The 19,311-nt window shown below is 50.6% G+C and overlaps 1 protein-coding gene across 4 annotated transcripts in view; it reads left to right on the top strand.

The window, feature by feature from the left end:
* DPP6 (dipeptidyl peptidase like 6) overlaps nt 1-19,311 on the top strand; it is a 988,762-nt gene that overhangs the window by 946,746 nt on the left and 22,705 nt on the right. For all 4 annotated transcript variants that reach the window (XM_044765679.2, XM_044765682.2, XM_014829001.3 and 1 more), the window contains exons 17-19: nt 2,693-2,740; nt 14,001-14,099; nt 18,679-18,748. In XM_044765679.2, coding sequence (XP_044621614.2) covers nt 2,693-2,740; nt 14,001-14,099; nt 18,679-18,748 — 217 coding nt within the window. The remainder of the gene's footprint in view (nt 1-2,692; nt 2,741-14,000; nt 14,100-18,678; nt 18,749-19,311) is intronic.

Raw genomic sequence — 19,311 nt, forward strand, 5'->3', positions numbered from 1 at the left:
TTTCATATGCTCTATGATCTTCCACTGTGTGAATACTCTGCATTTGCCATCCCGTCTCCTGCTAACGGCTAGCTGGGCAATTTATTACTCACCTGTAGTTGATGTTAAGAACAGTCTGCTGCTATGTGCGTGTGCATGTGCAGGGGTCTCTCTGAGATGTACCCCAGGAACAGAACTATCTGGCTGTACAGCACAAGCGTCTTCAGCTTTCATAGCTGTTGCTAAATTGTTCTCCTACGTGGCTGTGCCCACTTGTACTCCCCTTCATTTGGCCTCATCCTCCTGCTATTGTCCGACTAGGTATTAAGACTAAAAAATATGTTACTGAGACACGCCATATTATACTCTATGTGGCATACATATTATTATGAACACATACCATGTGGCCAAAATATCTTTTCAACATGCAAGGAAATGATAAATAGTGACTTCAAGATAATAGTTACCTCTGGGGAGGGAACAGACTGAGAGTGGGGAAGCGTACACAGGTGGCCTCAAATCCCTGTATTATGTTTTATTTTTAAAAACTAAGGCAATATGGTATACTGTTAAGATTTGATAAAGCTGCAGATTTACATGCAAATATTTTTATGTTTTTTAATCTGTATGTTTAAAATATTTGCTTGTGTGTAAATATGATCACATATACACAAAGAAACATTTTAGGACATTTTAGAAACCTTTAGGTTACTCCTGGGAAGTGGGTTGAGAAGGACCTTTTACTTGTCACTTTATTCCTTTCTTTGGTGGTTGAATTCTTTTAGAAACATGTATCAAGTTCGTGAATTTAGAAATGAGAAGAACTAGTCCAGTCTCAGCCACTTTCTGACTGTATGGAGGAGACAAACGCGCTCAAGCTCTCGGAACCTGTTTTCTCGTCTGTGAAATATAGTTAGAGCGGCTCCTCTGCAGAGCTGCTGCGAGGATTAGACGTTATTCATATGCAACACCTAGCGGAGTGCCTTTACATAGTAGGCACTAAATAAATAATATTGTTTCCATTATTAATAAGAATGTAGCATATGCTCTGGCTGCAAATTTACTCACCCTGAAATGTACAGAGAAAGCAGATGTAGGCTTTTTATTTCTCAATAACCGTTCTTCCACATGAGCCCCCGTGGGAGGAACGGAACAGATCTCTGAGCCAGGAAACTTAGTTTGCTCAGTAATGTAACCCAGCGCCAGTGTTTGAACCCCTTTCGGTCAGTGCCATCTCTTCAGGTTTATATACAGACTCCTGGATCACTGCCGCCCCTCCCCTCCCTGGGGAGAGGGTGCCAGAGTTAGCAAATAAAAATACAGGATGCCCAGTCACACTGGATTTTAGGTAAACAACAAAATAGTGTTTTAGTAGTAGGTCCCAAATACTGCATGGGACATATTTATACTAAAAGACAGTATATTCTTTATCTGAAATTCAAGTGTAGCTGGATAGCTGCATTTTATGTGAGCAGTCCTATTTCCCGGTGAATGGGGGAGGGGCACACAACTGGGGAAATGAAGCCCCCTGGACCTCCCGGCCTTTGGATGTGCGCTGCAGAGTATGGGTCCAGGCCTGGGCAATGGCCCCACAGTCTGTCCGTCTCTCAGCTCTCCGGGGCCTGGGGTGCTCCCTGGCTGAACCAGCGCCACCGTGCCTCTTGGTGGTGCTGTGGGTCCCTTTGCTTCTCCGTCACATCCTCTTGGGCGCCAGACTATAGAGAAGAGGGAGCAGGTGGGGTAGAGGCCGAGGCAGGGTCCCCAAGGGTGTTCCTTTCAGTTGGCTGCTTGGGGAAGGCATTCGCGCAGAGACTTAAATGAGGAGAAGGACGAGCTGCGCCAGGGTCCGGGGACAGAGATTTCAGGCAGAGAGCACAGGAGGCCCGGTGGGAACAAGCTTGGCGTCCTTCGGAACCTGCAGGAAAGCCAGCTCGCTGGAACAGAGTGAGTGCTGGGCGGGCAGAGATGAGGTTAGGAAGATCGCCATGCCTACCTCTGAATTACTTTCAAAATGATACAAAAAAGAATTTAGAAAGGTCTTTTTTCTTTCTGGACTCTCCTTTTGCTAATGAGAATTAAAAACTCAGCCTGCAGACTTGAACTACAGTGGACCAGGTCTCACTTTGACCTGAGTCATAGCTTCCTTCTCATTCTAGAAGCTTCCAGACGGCCTTGGAACTGGACAGCTGCAAACTAATGGGATTCCAGGGGCAAGTGAACACAGCTGAACGTTTGCAAAACAATCCTGTTACATTAACAAGTTTTTCCCAAGTGTTACAGGAAGCCAGTGGAGGGAGGAGCCAGCCACGGCTTTGAAAGGTGACTTAGGATTGAGACCTGGGCGATTTACCAGAACTCAATGAAGACAACATGGGCTTTGTGTCTGACTAGTAAAAATGAGGTTATGAAGATATAGACCAAATGTAGGGCTTTGTAAAATGATGTTTCATGTCATTACAATAATCTAAAAGTGTATACTTTTAACTGGGTTCATTGTAAGTGACATGGGGACAAAGCTGGAAAGCCATGCCTTCAGGGACCCACAGGCCCAGCCTCTGCCCCCCCGTTCACTGATGACCCTTCCCTGGTGCCAGGTTCTCCTGAATCCACGAACATGCAGATTATAAGGAAGGTGGGATTCTCTTCTGTTCTCAAGCAAACTAACGGCCTCCTTTTTCTTTCTCTTCTGGCTTCTCTTCTCTGCCCAATGCAGGTCCTGGAGTCCCCACGGTGACCGTGCACAACACCACAGACAAGAAAAGTGAGTGCTTTTTTGGTCTTTTCTTGCATCTTCCTGAGACTTGGAGAAAAGCAGAAATGCTTTATGAGATAACCCAGCCACGTTTTCTATTTGGAGACGGAGATGGGTCATGTCCTAGCAGTGCCGAAGGAACCCGGAGATCACGAATTTTGGTGAAATGTAGTGGAAGTAAAGGTCAGAGTCACCCAGACTGGAGGTCCCACAGCCCCCACACATGCCGAGGCCTGGGGGCCATGGTGGGCACGCGGGGCCTTGTTTGCGACACTGAGCAGAACCCACCGCCAGGCAAGCGTGCGCAGCCAGCCCTGGGCTCCGTCGCCTGGCCCTGCCCAACTCTCTTCTCCTCTTACAACCTCCCACTGGGGGCCAAGGCTGGGTGGGCGCTGTGAGGCTCATCTGTCTTTGTGGGCCTGGGGCCCCCTTCATGGCACGGAGGGGCTTCACATACATGCCACTGCACAGACAAATCTTTCCGGAGACTCTTGAGGAACTCGTCGTCCCTTTGTGAAGGGCCCCCACGAGGGTTGACGTGTGTACGTGTGTCTTCATGGGGAGGATTGGAAACCACGTGCGCAGTCCCAGGCAGACGCCCAGCAGAGCTGAGAAGGGGAGAACTCGCCCTGGGTTCCTCCTTTCTCCGCCTCACTCTGTCCTATCCCTGAGGAATCCTGCGCCTTTCCTCCCCTCTGTGCCCCCACTCCTTCCCCCAGTGGCATCACCCCCATGCCACCCTCCCAGCGGGACCTGCCCTGAACCCTCCCTTCTTCCAGAAAGCCAGACCTTAGAGCAGTTTCTGTGATTCCCTCGGGGCCTGGTGACAGGAAGGACTTGGCGTCTCCTTTGAATCTCAAGGTGTAAGTGACCCAATGCCCGTCTCACTGGGACGGTTTCAAGCACCAAGGAGAGATGATAAGGGGAAGAATTTCAGAGAGGAGATCTCCAGCGGTATATTTGGTTCAAAAGTGTTTAAAGTGTTCAAAAGTAGATAAAGTAGATTTATTTAAAGAGACAATATTTAGAAAAAAATCCCAAATAATGATAGTATTCCATGAAACTATCAAATAATTATTAGAAATTCAAAATTAAAAGATAAGTAATAATAAAATCAGAAATAAGTAAATAAGTGATTTAAATGCAAAAAAAAAACGAAAAAAGGCCAAAAAATGGACATCAGAATAGGTCCAGAACCCACTCAAAACACTCGTGTAGCTATCAAAAGGAGCAGGTGCCGGGAGCTGGCTGTGAGGTCCTCTCCATCATCCTTCCCAGAGGGGGTTGGTTTTCCGGGTGAGAAGATGTACCTGGCCCCAGGCCTCATCTTCAGCACAGCTGGGGAGCATTCTAGGAGCCTGTGAGATGTGGGGGTCTCACCCTGTGTCCTATAGGGGAAGGGTCCCCGAAGGACTGAGGAGCGATTGTCTGGGCTGCGCCGTGCCCCTTAGCCCCACCGCCTGCCTGCCGCCCACTCTCCCAGGCAGAGGGTGGAGGACCCGGGAGGAGGCTGGCCAGCAGCGGCGGAACTTCCACCCCAGGCACGGCATCTGGGGTCTGCAGACACAGCCCCGCACAGCAGTCCTCTTTAAAGAGGGTTCAGCCTTGAATCTTGTTAGCTACGATTTTCACTTTAAAAAATGGCAATATTTCAGAGATCCTCCAATGAGGCATCTTTTTTTCTTAAGAAAATGTGTATTATTCATTTTGAATATTTGTTTAAGATGAGTGCATAGATAATTTCCTGATATTTTATAAAGTTTTTCCCTTCTTAAAAAATCTATAGTCTGATGAAAACTGAATACGATGTGTGGTCAACAGCTTTGCCCCAGCGTCAGGGTCCTGGTCTGGATTCTGCTCTACAGTGACAGAGATGTCACCATTGGGGAAGCTGGGGAAGCGTGCACGGAACTTGGCACTAGTTTTTAAATTTCCTGTGAATCTATAATTATTTCAGAATAAGTTTTTTAAGCTATGGTCTGATAAAAACACAAAACTATCTCTAGGCTTAAAAAGAAAACCAACCAGGCGCGGCTCCTCTTAAGGAAGGCATTCACGTAAATACTTTTACTTGCTTCTTTGGGGGATGCCATTATTTAATCTCTCCCAGCCGAGGGTCAGTACAGTGCCCACTGTGTGAGAATGCATTTTGGCTTTCAACCACAGTCGGGCCGTTAGGGATCCTGAAAACCAGGGCTGTGAGAACATTCCATGAGTCCAGTCACCACAGTCTCCCTAAGGCTCACGTGTGAATGAAAATGAAGCAGATTTATAGCTCAGACATGCATAACGACATTACTAAAATGCTTTATTTATTCTATTTATAAAATACGGTAATGTATGGGTGAGGGGGGTACAATGCTTTAAAAGAGAGTTCAGATCAGAATTGACCAGATGCCCTCCAGCAGGTAGGTGCAATGTACTAACGCTCTCAGTGTTCCGACATGTTTTACTAATTCTCCGGGAAACCAAACAACCACTTCTTCTCACTGTTTGGTTGGTTAGCTGCATTAACCAATCAACCCAGTTAATCTTGACGGACTAGAGATGGTGGGTTGTCTCCCACATTCTCTGTGGAGCTCCCTAAGACCCTCAGATGGAGGCATTTCTAGGAAGCATTTTGCCCTTTGTAGATGGACTCTCTCTTGTGACTGATTCCCAGAGGCAAAGAGACAGCAGCCAGTGGAATAAGAAATAAAAAGCTTCACGCGCACAGGGTGGAGCTGGCATTGCATGTCGGTGTCTGTTCTTCTCCATGTGAAATTTAACAAGGAGCCTGAAGGTGACACCATTGCTCTTATCTCAGCAAAGTGCTGATTAACTGGAAACTGGAGCGTTTATGTCCTGTGGGGACGAGTGGAATTCTTTTTTATCACATTTATTTTGCAAACTTGTGTATATTGTTGTATTTGAGCTCTGGTTTTCCTGTCGCTTAGTTCAAACTCTGGGATATTTCATCCTGACTTTGCCTGTTTCTGCATTGATAGCTCTCAGTGTAGTTTAGAATTTTTCAGAGGATTGACCTAAGCCACCAAATTAAGTTAGAAAAAGAATGACTGAGTATGGCTGAGCCGGTTGTAGCACCCGCCCCCCGAGAGGAGAATAGGGGTCTTATCTTGTTTATAAATAAGGGTCTGATTTATATTCAGACACAGGTGTGAGGGGGACCAGGCAGACCCCCTGAACGCCCACTCTCCCCCTGCTCAGCTCACTGCCTGAACTGCCATCCTTGCATATTCATTCCTGTGGGATGGGCAGTCATATCTGCACCAAGGCTTCTTTTAAAATAGAAAAATCTCTCCTATCAGCTCAGATTACACTTGGCCACATGTAACAGAATGCTCAAAATAGCAGTTGCTTAAACTTGATGGAAGACGTTTCTCTCCGTGAAGCTCAGAGGCTGCTGCCGGGTCTTCACAGTTGTCAGATCCCTCCCGTGCCCCCTGTCGGCGTTCCAGGCTGGAAGACAGGAGAAAGGGTAAAGTATAAGGGGGGATTCTGACAGCTGAGGCAGCGCCTCCAGGCTGTCTTCCTACGAGGGCCCCTGACACATGTTTCATCTTATTGGTCACAACTTAGTCATGCGTCCCAGCCTGGCTGCAGAGAATGCTGGGAAATGTCTCTTACCTGGACTCCTTGCCGCTGCGAATAAAATCAGGATTTCGTCACCGAGCAATAGTAGCTGCTATGACTCCACCACCATAATCTCCGCAGCTTAGGGTATGAACTTCCTGGGGCCACCATCGCAAAGTAGCTGAACAGAAATTCGTGGTCTCACGGCTCTGGAGGCTGGAAGTCTGCGATCAAGGTGTCAGCAGGGCTGGTTCCTCCTGAGGCTGTGAGGGAGACTCTGTTCCAGCCTCTCCCAGCTTCTGGCGATTGCTGGCCATCTTTGGCCTTCCCCGGCTCGTAGACTCCCCACCTCATCTCTTCATCTTCACCTGGCGTTCTCCCTGTGTGCAAGCCTGTGTCCAGATCTCTCCCTTTTATAAGGGCCCCCCCATATTGGATTAGGGCTCACTCTGATGACCTCAATTTAACTTGATTTCCTCTGCAAAGACCCTGTTTCCAGATATGCTCACGGTCACAGGTACTGGGGGTCAGGACATCAGCATTTCTCGGGGGGGACACAATTCAACTCACGACACTTAACAGAACAAGGGTTTCCCTCTCACTGACACAAAGTGCAGTCACGTGCTCCTTGACGCTCTCCTAGGAGGAGCCTGGGGTTGCAGGTGCTGTCTGGATTGTGGCTCCATCGTCTTCACGGCCTCTGCTTCTACCATGTGACAGGAAGAGAGAAAATGGGAAGATTTGTGGGATTGTTTTTGTTGAGGCCTAGTAGTGACATGTGTCATTTCCATCAGCCAGAACTCCCTCTCGAGGGCCCCCCCCAGATGCAAGAGAAGCCGTGTGCCCGGGAAGGACGAGGAAGCCTCAGTGGGTGCTGGCAATCACCACCCCAGTGAGGAAAGCAAAGGAGGAATCTAGGAGGCAACCGCTGCCTCTGCCAGGATCTCAGTCATCCAGTGGGTAATTCCCGGCCGTTTTTGTGTGATCTGAGCCAGCTTATCAGACCCTTCCCTGTGCCACCCATGAAGGCACGGTCCAGGAGGACAGGGAGTGGGGACAGTGTGCTCAGAGCGAGAGCCCATAAGGGAGGGGTGACCCCACCCAGGAAGGTTCTCTGACTGTGCTGTGAGCACCAGGGCCCAGCATGGGGGCGTGGGATGCCGACAGGAGAGGTGTCATAGCATGGAACGAGAGGAGAGGGGACCATACAGAGGAGGAGCAGGGGGTTGTAGAGGTGTAAAACTTGAGACCTGATCCTATGCTACAGAGCTTAGAATCCGCCTCGGACATAAAGACACAAAGAAGGAGCATGGAAAATGTGATAATAAACATACAGGAGAATCACAGGGCCGCAGGAGGAGAGGAGCCCAGTTCTGGGGTGCACTCTGCTCAGCCTCGCTGCGCAGGCCGGGGCAGTATTCTGCAGGCTGGAAGGACAGAGCTCTTGAACTTCACCTTCTAATGCTGGCCATTTAGTCCTCCCCGCCCCGTCATCGCCTGGCTGGACATCCATTACTTGTGACATAATCTAGCGACCATTTAATACCGCGGGCCAGCCCGCCAAAGCTTCAGTACAGTGTCAGGCAGGAGCCTCATCACAGCAACTTACACGAGATGACATCGCCAAGTCCAGGACCGGAGCTTTGGTTCATCTGACCCCCGAGCACATGCTCTTGACTGTGGGGGCCTCATCCCCAGACCCCAGGACCCAGGAGCTCGAGGCCTTTGCACCACTGTCACCTATGGAATACGCCACAACCACAGCATCTCTGATCGTGGCTCCAAAAATCAAGCCGGTTTAGCCTGATGTGATGCTGAGTCCCTGATGGTGTTTGAACCTCACGGTGCATTGGAGCAGGGCGAGCAGAGCAACAGAGTCAGGAAGGCAGGGCTGAATGGAGACAGGGAATTGGGGGCCACGCACCTGCGGCAGAGTCAGGGAAGGGCAAGCCAGCTCTTGGGGATGTGGCCTTTGGGCAAACTCTGGAAAGCCTTGACTCCAGCTGATATGTGGCCTGCGTTGTGTGGCAGTGACAGACAAATAGAAGCCCTGGGGACACCACACGTCAGGTGGCGAAAGCAGCCCTGGCAGGTTAGGGGTCTGGCTCGGAAGGCAAGCCGATGGTTTCATCTATCCCAGCCTGCTCTGAAATTTGAAATTACTGTTTCAGAATTCTTTGTCCTTCCTCCTCCTCTCCCCCCCTGACCCTGGAGCCACCCTGGGAATATTTGACTTCTTTCCCTTTAGAAAATCTTATCTACAAACAGCCTGCGGGGTGTTCACAGATGTGACTCTGAATTATTTAAAAGCTCTGTCCTTAAGAACTAATTATGCTTGGGACCAGAGGGTGCTCGTTGAGAGCCTGGGTATTCAAACAACTGAGGCGCCGGGAGAGGAAAACCAGCAAATCACAGTTAACACATTGCTGGTGTCACTGTAGATATGAGAAGGGTGCGACTCAGATACGACACCATCCCGGGTGTGGGAGCGGGTGGCCACGCGCCTTCCAGGGTAGCTCCGCCGTCTGCAGGAGAAAACGCGCGCGCCGGCGGAGTGAGGGTGTGATGTGTGCTCACTGCAGCCGCGCCGCGTGTTCACAACGTGTTCAGGAAGCCCGAATCACTGGGCGCCCGGGTACCACCCCTTTACCAACAATCAGAGACAGGTTTCTCTCCCTACTGCTTGCTTCAGTTGGGTTTTTATAAAGAAGCAAAACGGACTCCCACCGCCGGCCGGCGTCCAGGCCGTTCTGTGATGAGGTGATAGCAGTCCCGCTGCGTGGTGCCTGCCCGGTTGCTCACGCGGTCCTCTCTGCCTGGGAGCCACCCCGGCCCTCGCCGTCTTCTTCTGAGTAACTACCCACAGGACGGCACCCATTCTATCCGGCACGTGGCCTGCGGGTGGGAGGGGAGACTGGGGTGCCAGGAGATGTCGGCAAGCATGGAACAACCTGTTCCATCAAGTCCTCAGTTGTCTGTGTCTGGAAAGCCTTCTGGGCGCCCTGGGCTCCCCACACAGGCAGCCTTTCTGGAGGGATGGAGTGATGATAAGGTTTACAGACGGCTCATCCTAGACCAAAATGCAGCGTGTTTGGTGGGCGAGTTGGCATCTGGCTAGCAGAGGGAGAGCGAGCCAAGTGCCTAGCCCTTCCGCCTCTCAGGGGCGCAGCTCTGCCCCTCCCCTCTCCGTGGGGTGCCGCAGGACCTCAGCTCCACCGCGCCCGCGCGGGCAGCTCTCCAGCGGTGCCACCACCGCCCCCTCCGCGGTGCGGCTGGTGTCAGTCAGGGCGGGGGCCGCGCCCGTCCACTCCCAGCACAACCCCTCCTGTTAAACCCGTCCGCCTGCTGCCGAGCACGGCGCCAGCGGCGGGAGGGCCCAAAGGCAAATTCCCTTCCATGACCTGCCTTCCAGGTGCTTAAATCCAGCTGGAGAGAAAGATAGATTCAGCACAAAGAACGATGATTACCCAAACTGTGTGACAGTGGCTCTTTTACTAGAGGTTCAGTGTTCAGAAAAAGAGATCTCCAGTTGACTGGGGGGGAGTCTAAAAGATCCGTGCCGGCGGGGGGGCCTGCCTCGGGTCGGAGCCGTGCGGCCCTGGGTGGGCGGACAGCATCTGAATGCCACCGTCAAGGGGCGTGGGAGGACTGAGTCCTGACACGGCGGCGGAAGGGGCACAGGAGAAAGCAAGCGGAAATAGGCCAGGAAAGGCCTGGACTACGAAAGGCACCGAAATGCAGACAGGGCTGTCGACCCGCCCAGCGGGAGGACCCGAGGAATCTCTGTGCACGCCTACACAATCCCGCGCGTTCACTTCCTGCAGAAAAGGGAGCGGGCTGCTCTCCGCTCCTTTAGGTCAGTTGCCTATTGGCTTCCATTAGATGCTGGTCACTAATTTCCCCAAGTTCAGTCCAGTGGCGATTCCACCAATGCCCTGAACCGACAGGGTCTCGGAGCCGCCCAAGAGCCCCGGCGGGTCTGCCCACTGGGCACAGCCAGCGACGCCACCCTCGTGAGCAGGCATCTGTTCCTGTGGTCTCACTGTGTCCGGATCTGATAATAGCTAATTCCACCAAATATTAGAGGGGGCTCACATTTAATTAAGGAGTGGCCATTTGTATGCTCCAGACGGGAGGTCCCCACGGCCCTGAAGTCAAAAGAAGGCCCTTCGGGAACATGCCCATCTTTTCTTATTTCCTCTGCTGAGCTCCAGCCTTCTTTGAATGCAATTATAGGAACAAATAAAATGGCTTAACTCAGCTCCCCTGTGGGACAGCCAGCTCTCTGCTGATAAAACCAGTTGTGTGGGCAATCATTAAATGAGAAATCTAATATTTAACTAAATTTAATAGTCTAATGCTTTGGTGCCTTTCTGTGAAGGGTGGGATTTCAATACAGAGGGACCAGCTATTCAAGCTAGGTTTATGGAGTCGCGCCAATGAGAACATTGTGCACGCGCCCACGAAGCGTGAGCTCTGAGGAGTTGGTAATGGGTGTTTCGGTGGCAAGTCTGTGTTCCCGTTAGCTCCAGGCGAGCTTAACTCAGTAGGCAGCAAACCACACTGCAACCTGAGGATGAAATTTCTCCTTCAGGATCAGCATTTGAGATGGCTGAGTGAGGCCAGAAATATCAAATTCAAATGCACACAGCTGGAGAAAAGAGCGTATTATAATCGACTGTGAGAGGCTCTGTTCCAGTTCTCTCATTTGAAATCTGGTCGTCCAGGTCGGCCTTGCCACCGGCAGATTCCCAGGCGGAAGCCGTCTCCGGCCCCCAAAGCAGAAGAGGGGCTGCTTCTCTGATAGTGATGGACCCTTCCTTGTTCCTGTTGGTAAAGGCAGTCTACCCAAGCTCCCACTGGGCCCACTCACCTGTGTGAGCCTTCGTTTCTCCAGTTGGGCCCACATTCGCACACCCCCCAGTCCCTCACCTGTCTCTGCCTGGGCTCATCTCATAGGCGGGCAGAAAGATAAAGATTGCAGGTTCTCCAGGATTGAGGCTTCCAGATGACCCTGTAAGATCCGTGCACGGGATCCAACAGTTAGCTGGGGTGTGCATAGCATCAATGAATTTCATCGTGATCCCAGTATTAACCAAATCCTGACTTGTGTGTGTCATGAGTCCTTCAAGCACCGTAACCTTTTCAATTAGCGAGGTGTGCTTTGCTTTCTTTCTGGTTCGCTTCATGCAGGGAGCAATGGTTGGGAGTCAGCCTTCAATTGCTTCAACTCTTACCCCTCAAGAGGCCTGGACACCAGGAGCTTCTGAGAGCCTTTGGGCTTCCTGAAACACCAGAGGCTGTCTCTGTCCTCTCTAGTTTCTTCTCCATCAGAGACCTTCTTGGGACCACAGAAAAGGGGCCATGTGGGAATAGGGAGAAACACTTGGGCTGAAACCCAGACTCAGATGCCATAGAGACATGTCATTTCCAGGGCATGAATTGGACCTCCACAAACAGATCACTCAGGTTGCTGGAAACCAGTGCATTTTGTCCCTGGGATGGGACTGAACACGGATGCCTTGTGGGGAGTGTGGGGTAGGAGCCAGATAAACAGCCAAACTTCTCACAGTTGGTGTTAAGTGTATATGGAGGGGGTACCTGAGGCCGATGGTCAGGGCTTCTCTTTGAGAAGGTGACGTTTGATTTGATGGAGGAGAAGGAGCCAGCAAAGAAAGTTCCAAACAGAGAACAGTAAGCGCAAAGGTCCTGAGGTAGCAAAGAACTTCAAAAATGCTGCTCTTTTCCTTATCCTGCAGAGCTCCCTTCTAGTCTTCCACCCTCTGGATGTGAATAGAACACAAATAATAAATAGTTAAGGTCTCATAAACCAACTCCTCTCGACTGATTGTGTCTCCCTGGAGCACTGTGTTAAAGGGCCGAGGGCATTTGGACTCAGCAAAAACAAGAATTCTCTCTGCTCCCTTAGGAGCTGGGCCAAGGGTGTGGAGCAGGCAGTGGGGCATCATGCCACCCTGGGGTGGTGTTCCTCCCTGACTTGCACACGTGACCACGATGCAGAGCGTGCTGTCTCTGGGGCCCCATCTCTGGCTCTCCGAGTTGGGGTCAAGTCCACCTGGACCTCCACGTGCACCCTTCCAGGCGTTGGAGTCCCTTCCCACTGTAAGGGACGCCATTTCTTGCGTGTCATGTGGCTTTCAGAATCTTTTGTGGCAGTCGTCCAACTGCAGATTGTTTAAACTCTGCCTGTTTGAAAATTAGTTTCACCACTTCTCTGCTCACCTTTTCAGCAAAGCTCAATATTCAAATATGTGCCCAGCAACTTGTAAAACATTTTTTCTTTGGTTGGTTGGCTCATCAGAAGCCCTGGGAACCTTCACTTCTCTCTGCTCCTGCTCAGAAACCACCCCTCGGATCCCTGAGCAGTGTTGATACCCACGTGTTGCTTCACCGATAAAACCACTTGGTGCTGGAGACTCCTTGTTATGAGCCATAATTGTTTTTCTTTCTTTGTTTTTTTTTTTTCCTGAGGAAGATTGTCCCTAAGCTAACATCCATGCCCATCTTCCTCTATTTTGTATGTGGGACGCCACCACAGCATGGCTTGATGAGTGGTGTGTAGGTCTGTGCCCAGGATCTAAAGCTGCGAATCCCTGAGCCGCCAAAGCGGACCACGCAAACTTAACTGCTATGCCACTGGGCCGGCTGCATGAGCCATAATTTAACCTCCACGTGCCTTTGTGGAGTCCTGTAGAGTGCCTGTTGTTCTTAAAGGGAGTCATCATGGGAGGATGGCTGAATGTTCATTGTGACACTGCTCGTGGTGGTAGTTTCCTCTTTAAAATAGTCACAAATGTTTCAAAGTGATGCGACGAGTCAAAAGTAGAGGTCCTGGAAGATTGAGTTTCCTTCCCTAGTGAACCTCAAGTTGTCCCCATATGTAGTCTCAAGGTGAGAAAGGAGAAAGCAAGCTGGATGGGTTTGCTAGGTTTCGGATGGTGAGGTGAGGTGGAAAGGCCATTTCAGTAGGAGACTAATGAAGGGGGTTCATGGGGGCATGCTCACAACTGGAGAAATGCACAGTGAGGGCGTCTGTTACGACCTGAGATGTGAGGACGCCATACATGTAGGGCATGGCTCAGGGTTGACCCATCTCTCTCTAGTTTGGAGGGACAAGGGCCAGTCCCACCACATTGAAAACTGCTGCTCCTGTGGCTTCACTGTCAGCTAATCTGATCATCCAGATTAAGGTCTCCAAAGCTAGACAACATTGTGATTAAGGTAAGAAATCAGAATCCATTGTTCCTGTGACATTTTAATGAAGATCACACTCCAGCTTCCACTCTCCTTTCCTTGCTTGGTTCTTGTGGCCACTGTATTTGGAAAACCATTTGTCCTAACAGATCTATGATGGTGGTTCCCCCAAACCAGCAGTCTTGAGATGAAACATACCCAAACCTATACGTGTAGTGAGATGCCCCGGAGAAGGCGCATCCCTGGGGGCAGAGAGTCGCCTAATACAGTGGGAAGCATCTTCCGTTTGCCCAAGCTCCTGATTCCACCTCATCCTGGAACGTGAGCAAGTTATGTGACGTCTCGGCTTCTTGGTCCTTGCAACAGAATAATAGTCAAGTCCAGGACCGATGTGGGAATTAATGGTACGATGCTCATGAAAACCCATGGCTTCAATAAGTGGTTACTGAATCTGACTGTGTCATTGTTTTCTCTCTTTCAGAAATTTTTGACCTAGAAACAAACGAACACGTACAGAAGGCCGTAAATGACAGACAGATGCCTAAAGTGGAGTACAGGAAAATCGAGATTGACGATTATAGTAAGTGCTGCGTTCTCCCCTCTCAAAAGAAAAGCAGGCATCTGCTCTGAAACAGGCCACCATCCGCACTTGGTCGCCGTGCAGGGAAGGCGTCCCCCAGTGCCAAGTCTCCTGGCCTCGCGGCTAGAAATGCATTCCAGCGAGGCGAGAGTCGGAGCTGAGGGCAGCGTCCTGCACTGAGCTTCCTGTGCTTGGAACCGAGATTCTCACTCTGATGACAGACAAAAATGTGAGGCATATGATTTCTCTCCACAGGAGGTTGACAACTTAAAGGGCCCAGATGGAAATTTTCTCCTTTTGGGGGAAGCATCCTCCCGCTTCTATGCCATTTGGTGTTTCTACTACTTTATCATCTCCCCTCTAAATGCTGATGAGGGCAGCCTTGCAACTGGAGAAATGCCCGCTGGGGAATTCGTGTGTTGTTACAGCCTGAGGAACGTCCAGCACTCTGCCCTTCTCTGTGCTCTCCTTTCTCTTGAGCAGTCCATTCAGTCATTCAACAAGCTTTAATGAGCACCTACTGTGTGCGAGGCACTGCCAGGCACTAAAAGTGTCGGCCTGGGATATCTCCAGGAGGGAAGCAGAGGTCTCATAGCTTCAACTCTCAGCTCTCTGCTGGTGGCTCCTAGTCAACCCCGCCTGCCCCAGAGCCCTAACTGCCTACCAGGTGTACCTGTGAAAACCTCAAATGCAGAATGCCCACACAACCTCCCCGTCTTTCCCCCCAAGCTCTGTCCCTCTCCAGATGGGCCTGCTCTCGAGGAGAATACCTTCTTGTTTGTTGACTGGTTTCAAATAACTTAGATTCGAACATCAAAGTTATCTTTGAGTTATTCATTCAGATGCCATCTACCCATCATCTCTGGGGTTGGCAAACAGGTTTCCTGTCCTGGGCCACCTCTGACTGAGTGAGAACAACTGCTGGAGCCCTTTGTTAAATAGGGGTGGAAAGGTGCCAGGGCTCAATGGGAAAGAAGCTGAGATTGATGAGTAATGCCTAAACTGAACCCCGGGGTCTGGGTTTGCACCCTAGACAATCTCTGGAAGCTTTGTCTACCTTTTCCCTTCATTGGGACAGTGGCTTGTCACCTGGGTCAGTGGGCCCTGGAATAGTATTGAGCACCTCTTGTTAGAGAAGACACAGCCCTCTAAGACTGTGAGCTCAAGGTGCAGGAACCAAGGCTCACCCCTGTGAAACGAAGTCAGCCCAACCCAAACAGTGTGTGTGGTAAAGCTGCATCCTTTAGCAGAGAGCAGATGGCCCAGGAGTTCAGAGGAGAGTGTGAGAAAGGACAGGGTCACATGAAGGTTCCGAGGAAGGTAGGACTTGCACAGGGTCCCTGGAGTCGGCTTTAGGTTGGCAAAGAAGAGGAGAGAGCACAGTCCAGGGCAGGGAGCAACTTGAGCTGGCTCTTAGGCGAGAGTAAGTGTCATTCATTGTAGGCGAGTCAGGAGGCTGATCAGGAACTCCAGCCTGCAGGAGAGTCCCAGGGTGTCAGCCGAGGTGGAGGGACCCCTCCCTCTCCAGCGCCTTTGGTCCCTCCAGAGGCCGCTCTCCAAAATGTCCTGGTCCTATCATGGGTCCATACAGAGCAATACTATATTGGAACTTTTCTAGACACTGTTAGAGATACATGCAGGCATACATATTCACCTCTGAAAGTCAGAAAAGGCGGGAGATACAATGTGCTTCAAATCCCTATTCCCCTTTTAAAACACCCCAAATGTGATCACTGTGATGAATGCATAAAGAAGAGCCTGGAGGCGGGAGGAGAAATAAACTTAGGAAAACCAGAAGTAGAGGCTGTGATGATTTGCTTTGGCCAAGAAATGTGGTTATGCCCAGTGGAGATGTCACTTCCCACAGGTTCAAGGGCCTTTCCGTCTCTCTGGAGTTTGAGTTTCTATTAGATTTCCATGCGATGCTCTCAGCCCTGAGAGCACAGGCAGCTGTGGATGTCCAGGAAACCTAAAACCCTGTAGATGGAGTCAAGAGGCAAATCCATTCCTGCGTGGGAGAGGAGCTATAAAGTAAAAAGAGGGAGACACAGAGAAACTGGGACATCCACAGATGCCAGTCATCAGGGCTTAGGGGAATCCTGATGAGGGGGCATAAAGGCCACAAGTCCAGGCAGAACCTGAGGACACACGAGAACCACAGGAGTCCCAACTCTAATAGAGAATGACGAGAGCAAAGGGTGAGACACCAGCAAGAAGGTATGGTGAACCCGTACCATAGGAGCTTTATATAGTTTCCCTTAGGACAAAAACAAGCAACCCCGAGTCAGACTGGTCTGAAATCCACAGGTAGCAGGCAGGAAGTGGAAACCTGTACTGACATGAGGTGTGTGCATTGAGGATGATGCCAGCTCTTGATGAATTCAATTGAGTGACAGCTTGTTGGTCTTAAGTCCCACATCCCTTTCCCTGTCAAGGTATTTTCTTCGTAGAGAGTTACTCTGAAGAATTCAGGGGTATTCTGATGCAGAGAGCCCAATTGGTAAGATTTTATATTCCAAGGAGATAGGTCAAAGTAAAATCTGGGCTGCCCACATGGATGGCATCCTTGACTGATTCAATCTTCCATAAAGAACCTGGAGTCCAGTTACTCAGAGCAGATTCAAATTAATGAGAACTCTCAGAATAACTGGATATTTACTTTTGTGCTGTCATTTTATAAGGAAGAACCAAAAGGCAAGAAGTTAAGATGACTTTAGATTGATGATGGATGGATGGGTGGATGGGTCGGTGGATGGATGATGGATGAATAAGGAAGCGAGCAACTTCCACATGTTTGTTCCCATCCCACTCTACTTTCCGTATCTGTCTTCAGACCTCAGGAGAAGCTCCATAGTTTGCAGGGACTAGTGCAAAATGACAACACGAGGTGCTTCATTCACAGTTTATTACGACGGCAGAGCATTAAAGCCCAGCAGAGGGCCCTTGCACGGGGCCCGTACACACCCTGTGAAGCCAGCTGGGTGGACTCCATGGCCAGACTTCAAATTCCCCTGTCCCCCGGTCAGTAAATTTTCCAGAACCCTCCCTCAGTTTTCTCACATCTCTTGCTTTGCAGCCAGAGGGTACTCCTTTACAAGAGTCCTTCTCATCTCCTAAACCCATGCCCTCCTCTCCCATCCGCTCTTCACGCTGCTGTTCACAGCAATGTTTCCCAAGTCCTAAAGCGCTAAGGGGTGAATGCCTCCCCCTCCGCGGAAAATGCAGAAAAAGACCTTTAGAAACAAAGAATCGACTTTCCCACCCTTGCGCCTGAGGTTTCATTCGAGGGTGAGGTTTTACTTGACAGGTAAATGGGAATGAAGAGACAGGCATAGCTGTGTGTGGGGACCGGCGTCTGAACATCACCCCTATGGGGCCGCAGAAAACCTGGAAGATGTCACTGTACCGACCAGTTTTTGTTTTTGAGGTTTTGTTTTTTTCATTTAATGCAACCAGAGGCTGAGGCTTTCCTTCGAGAAAAGCTAAGGCTTTCCTAAGGGCTCTCTGGAAATGTATTCAGCCAGTCATGGCCAAGGTCTGCCCGTGGGCTTATCAGTGGCAGAGAGCAGCCCAGACCATGTTTTATGGATATTTCAACGATAAAGTCCAACGCCTGCCTTTCTGCAGGTCCCTGGGCCATTGATCCAATTTGCAAGCCATTAACATTCAGCCAGAATCAGTAATGAGACCCTGGTCAGAGCAGGCTGCTAAGCCAACCCCCCAGCCTGGCGTGTATCTATAGTAATTGTACTGAAAAAGCCACTAATTCCAATTTAATTGCTAATCTGGTTGTAGTTAACATCAATAAACCATTTCTAACTTGGGCAGGAAGGTTTGTTTTGGAGAGAACAGAAGAAACTGTGAAGGAAACTGCCCCCTCCCTGCCCAGCTGGATCCCACACAGCCAAGGACCAGATCCAAACGAGCTTGCAGAAACAAGGGCTGCACCAGCTCCCTCCACTGTCCTTTAGTGTGTTCCACAGGCAGCCAGACCTGCCCAGCACCAACCTGCAAACATTGAGGCCGACATAGCCCCCAGCTTTGCACAAACCGTCCCCAGGGGCTCTCAGCCTCCTCTTCTGGGCTGTTGCCCCTGCCCCCCGCCCCCCACCCCCCACCCCCCACCCCCACCCCTGGGTGTCTTCCTCTCCCCATCGCCACAGCTCCCCAGTATCCAGCCCTACTTCCTTGCATGTTGCAGCAGCTGCCTGGCAGAGACCCACGCTGTCCCCGGGGGCTCATTCCTCCCTGCCTGGATTTCTGCTGTGAGCAAGTGGTCCTGGTGATTCAGTCTTTTCTGTTTTTCAACACACTCTGCAAGATTGAATTTAAGCTTCAGACGCAGAAACTGAGTTTCAAAGATGTTGAGTGACTTGCTCAAGGTCACTCAGCCACCCAGTCACGGAGATGAAAATAGGGGCCAGCCGCTGTCTGTGATGGACCCGCCAGTGCCCACTCCAAATGCCCTTCCCCCACACCCTCCTGGAGGGACACATCGAGGCCAGAGCCCGGCCTCACCCCTTCCTTCCTGGTCGCTGTCGCCCCCTAACACGCTGCTCTGTGTTCTGTTTGTGCCTAGACTTGCCCGTTCAGATCCTCAAGCCAGCTACCTTCACCGACACTGCCCACTACCCCTTGCTCCTGGTGGTGTAAGTATGGTCCCCCCTTTCTTTCTCGGGGTGTTGCCTGGGAACTCAATGACCCCATGAAACAGGAACGTTGAATTCTTAAGAAAATTACAAATGGGAGAAGTGATGTTGCTGCACACCACAATCTTAAGACAGTTTAGCCCGTCAGCAAATGTCAGGTTCTTTTCATAACTATCGGAGACCCCCAGATGTTAAAGGAAAGGGGGGGCTCTGCTTCCCCTCGCCCCCATCCACTTTGGGGCAATTCACTACAATGAAAGCAGGTCTTAAGTCAAATTCCACGGATCATGCCACGGTGATGGGCTCAGAACGGGTGTGAAAGCTGACGGCGGGCAGTCATCCTGGGCAGGGCCCCAGGCACAGAGGCAGCAGGCTCTGCCAGGCCAGCTGGCTGCCCACTGCCCACCCTGTGTGAGGGTGCCCGAGCTGAGCAGCAGCATTTTCAGCTTCGAAAGTGCCTTGAATGCAAAGAAGTCCTTTGCAGCAAAGAATTATTTCAGAGACTTCTCCTATTAATGAACAGCCCTCTGGGTTAGAGCTCCAGAACAGCTTCCTAAGAGCTC

This window comes from Equus asinus, chromosome 1, assembly GCF_041296235.1.
Source record: "Equus asinus isolate D_3611 breed Donkey chromosome 1, EquAss-T2T_v2, whole genome shotgun sequence".
NCBI classification, from domain to species: Eukaryota; Metazoa; Chordata; class Mammalia; order Perissodactyla; family Equidae; genus Equus; species Equus asinus.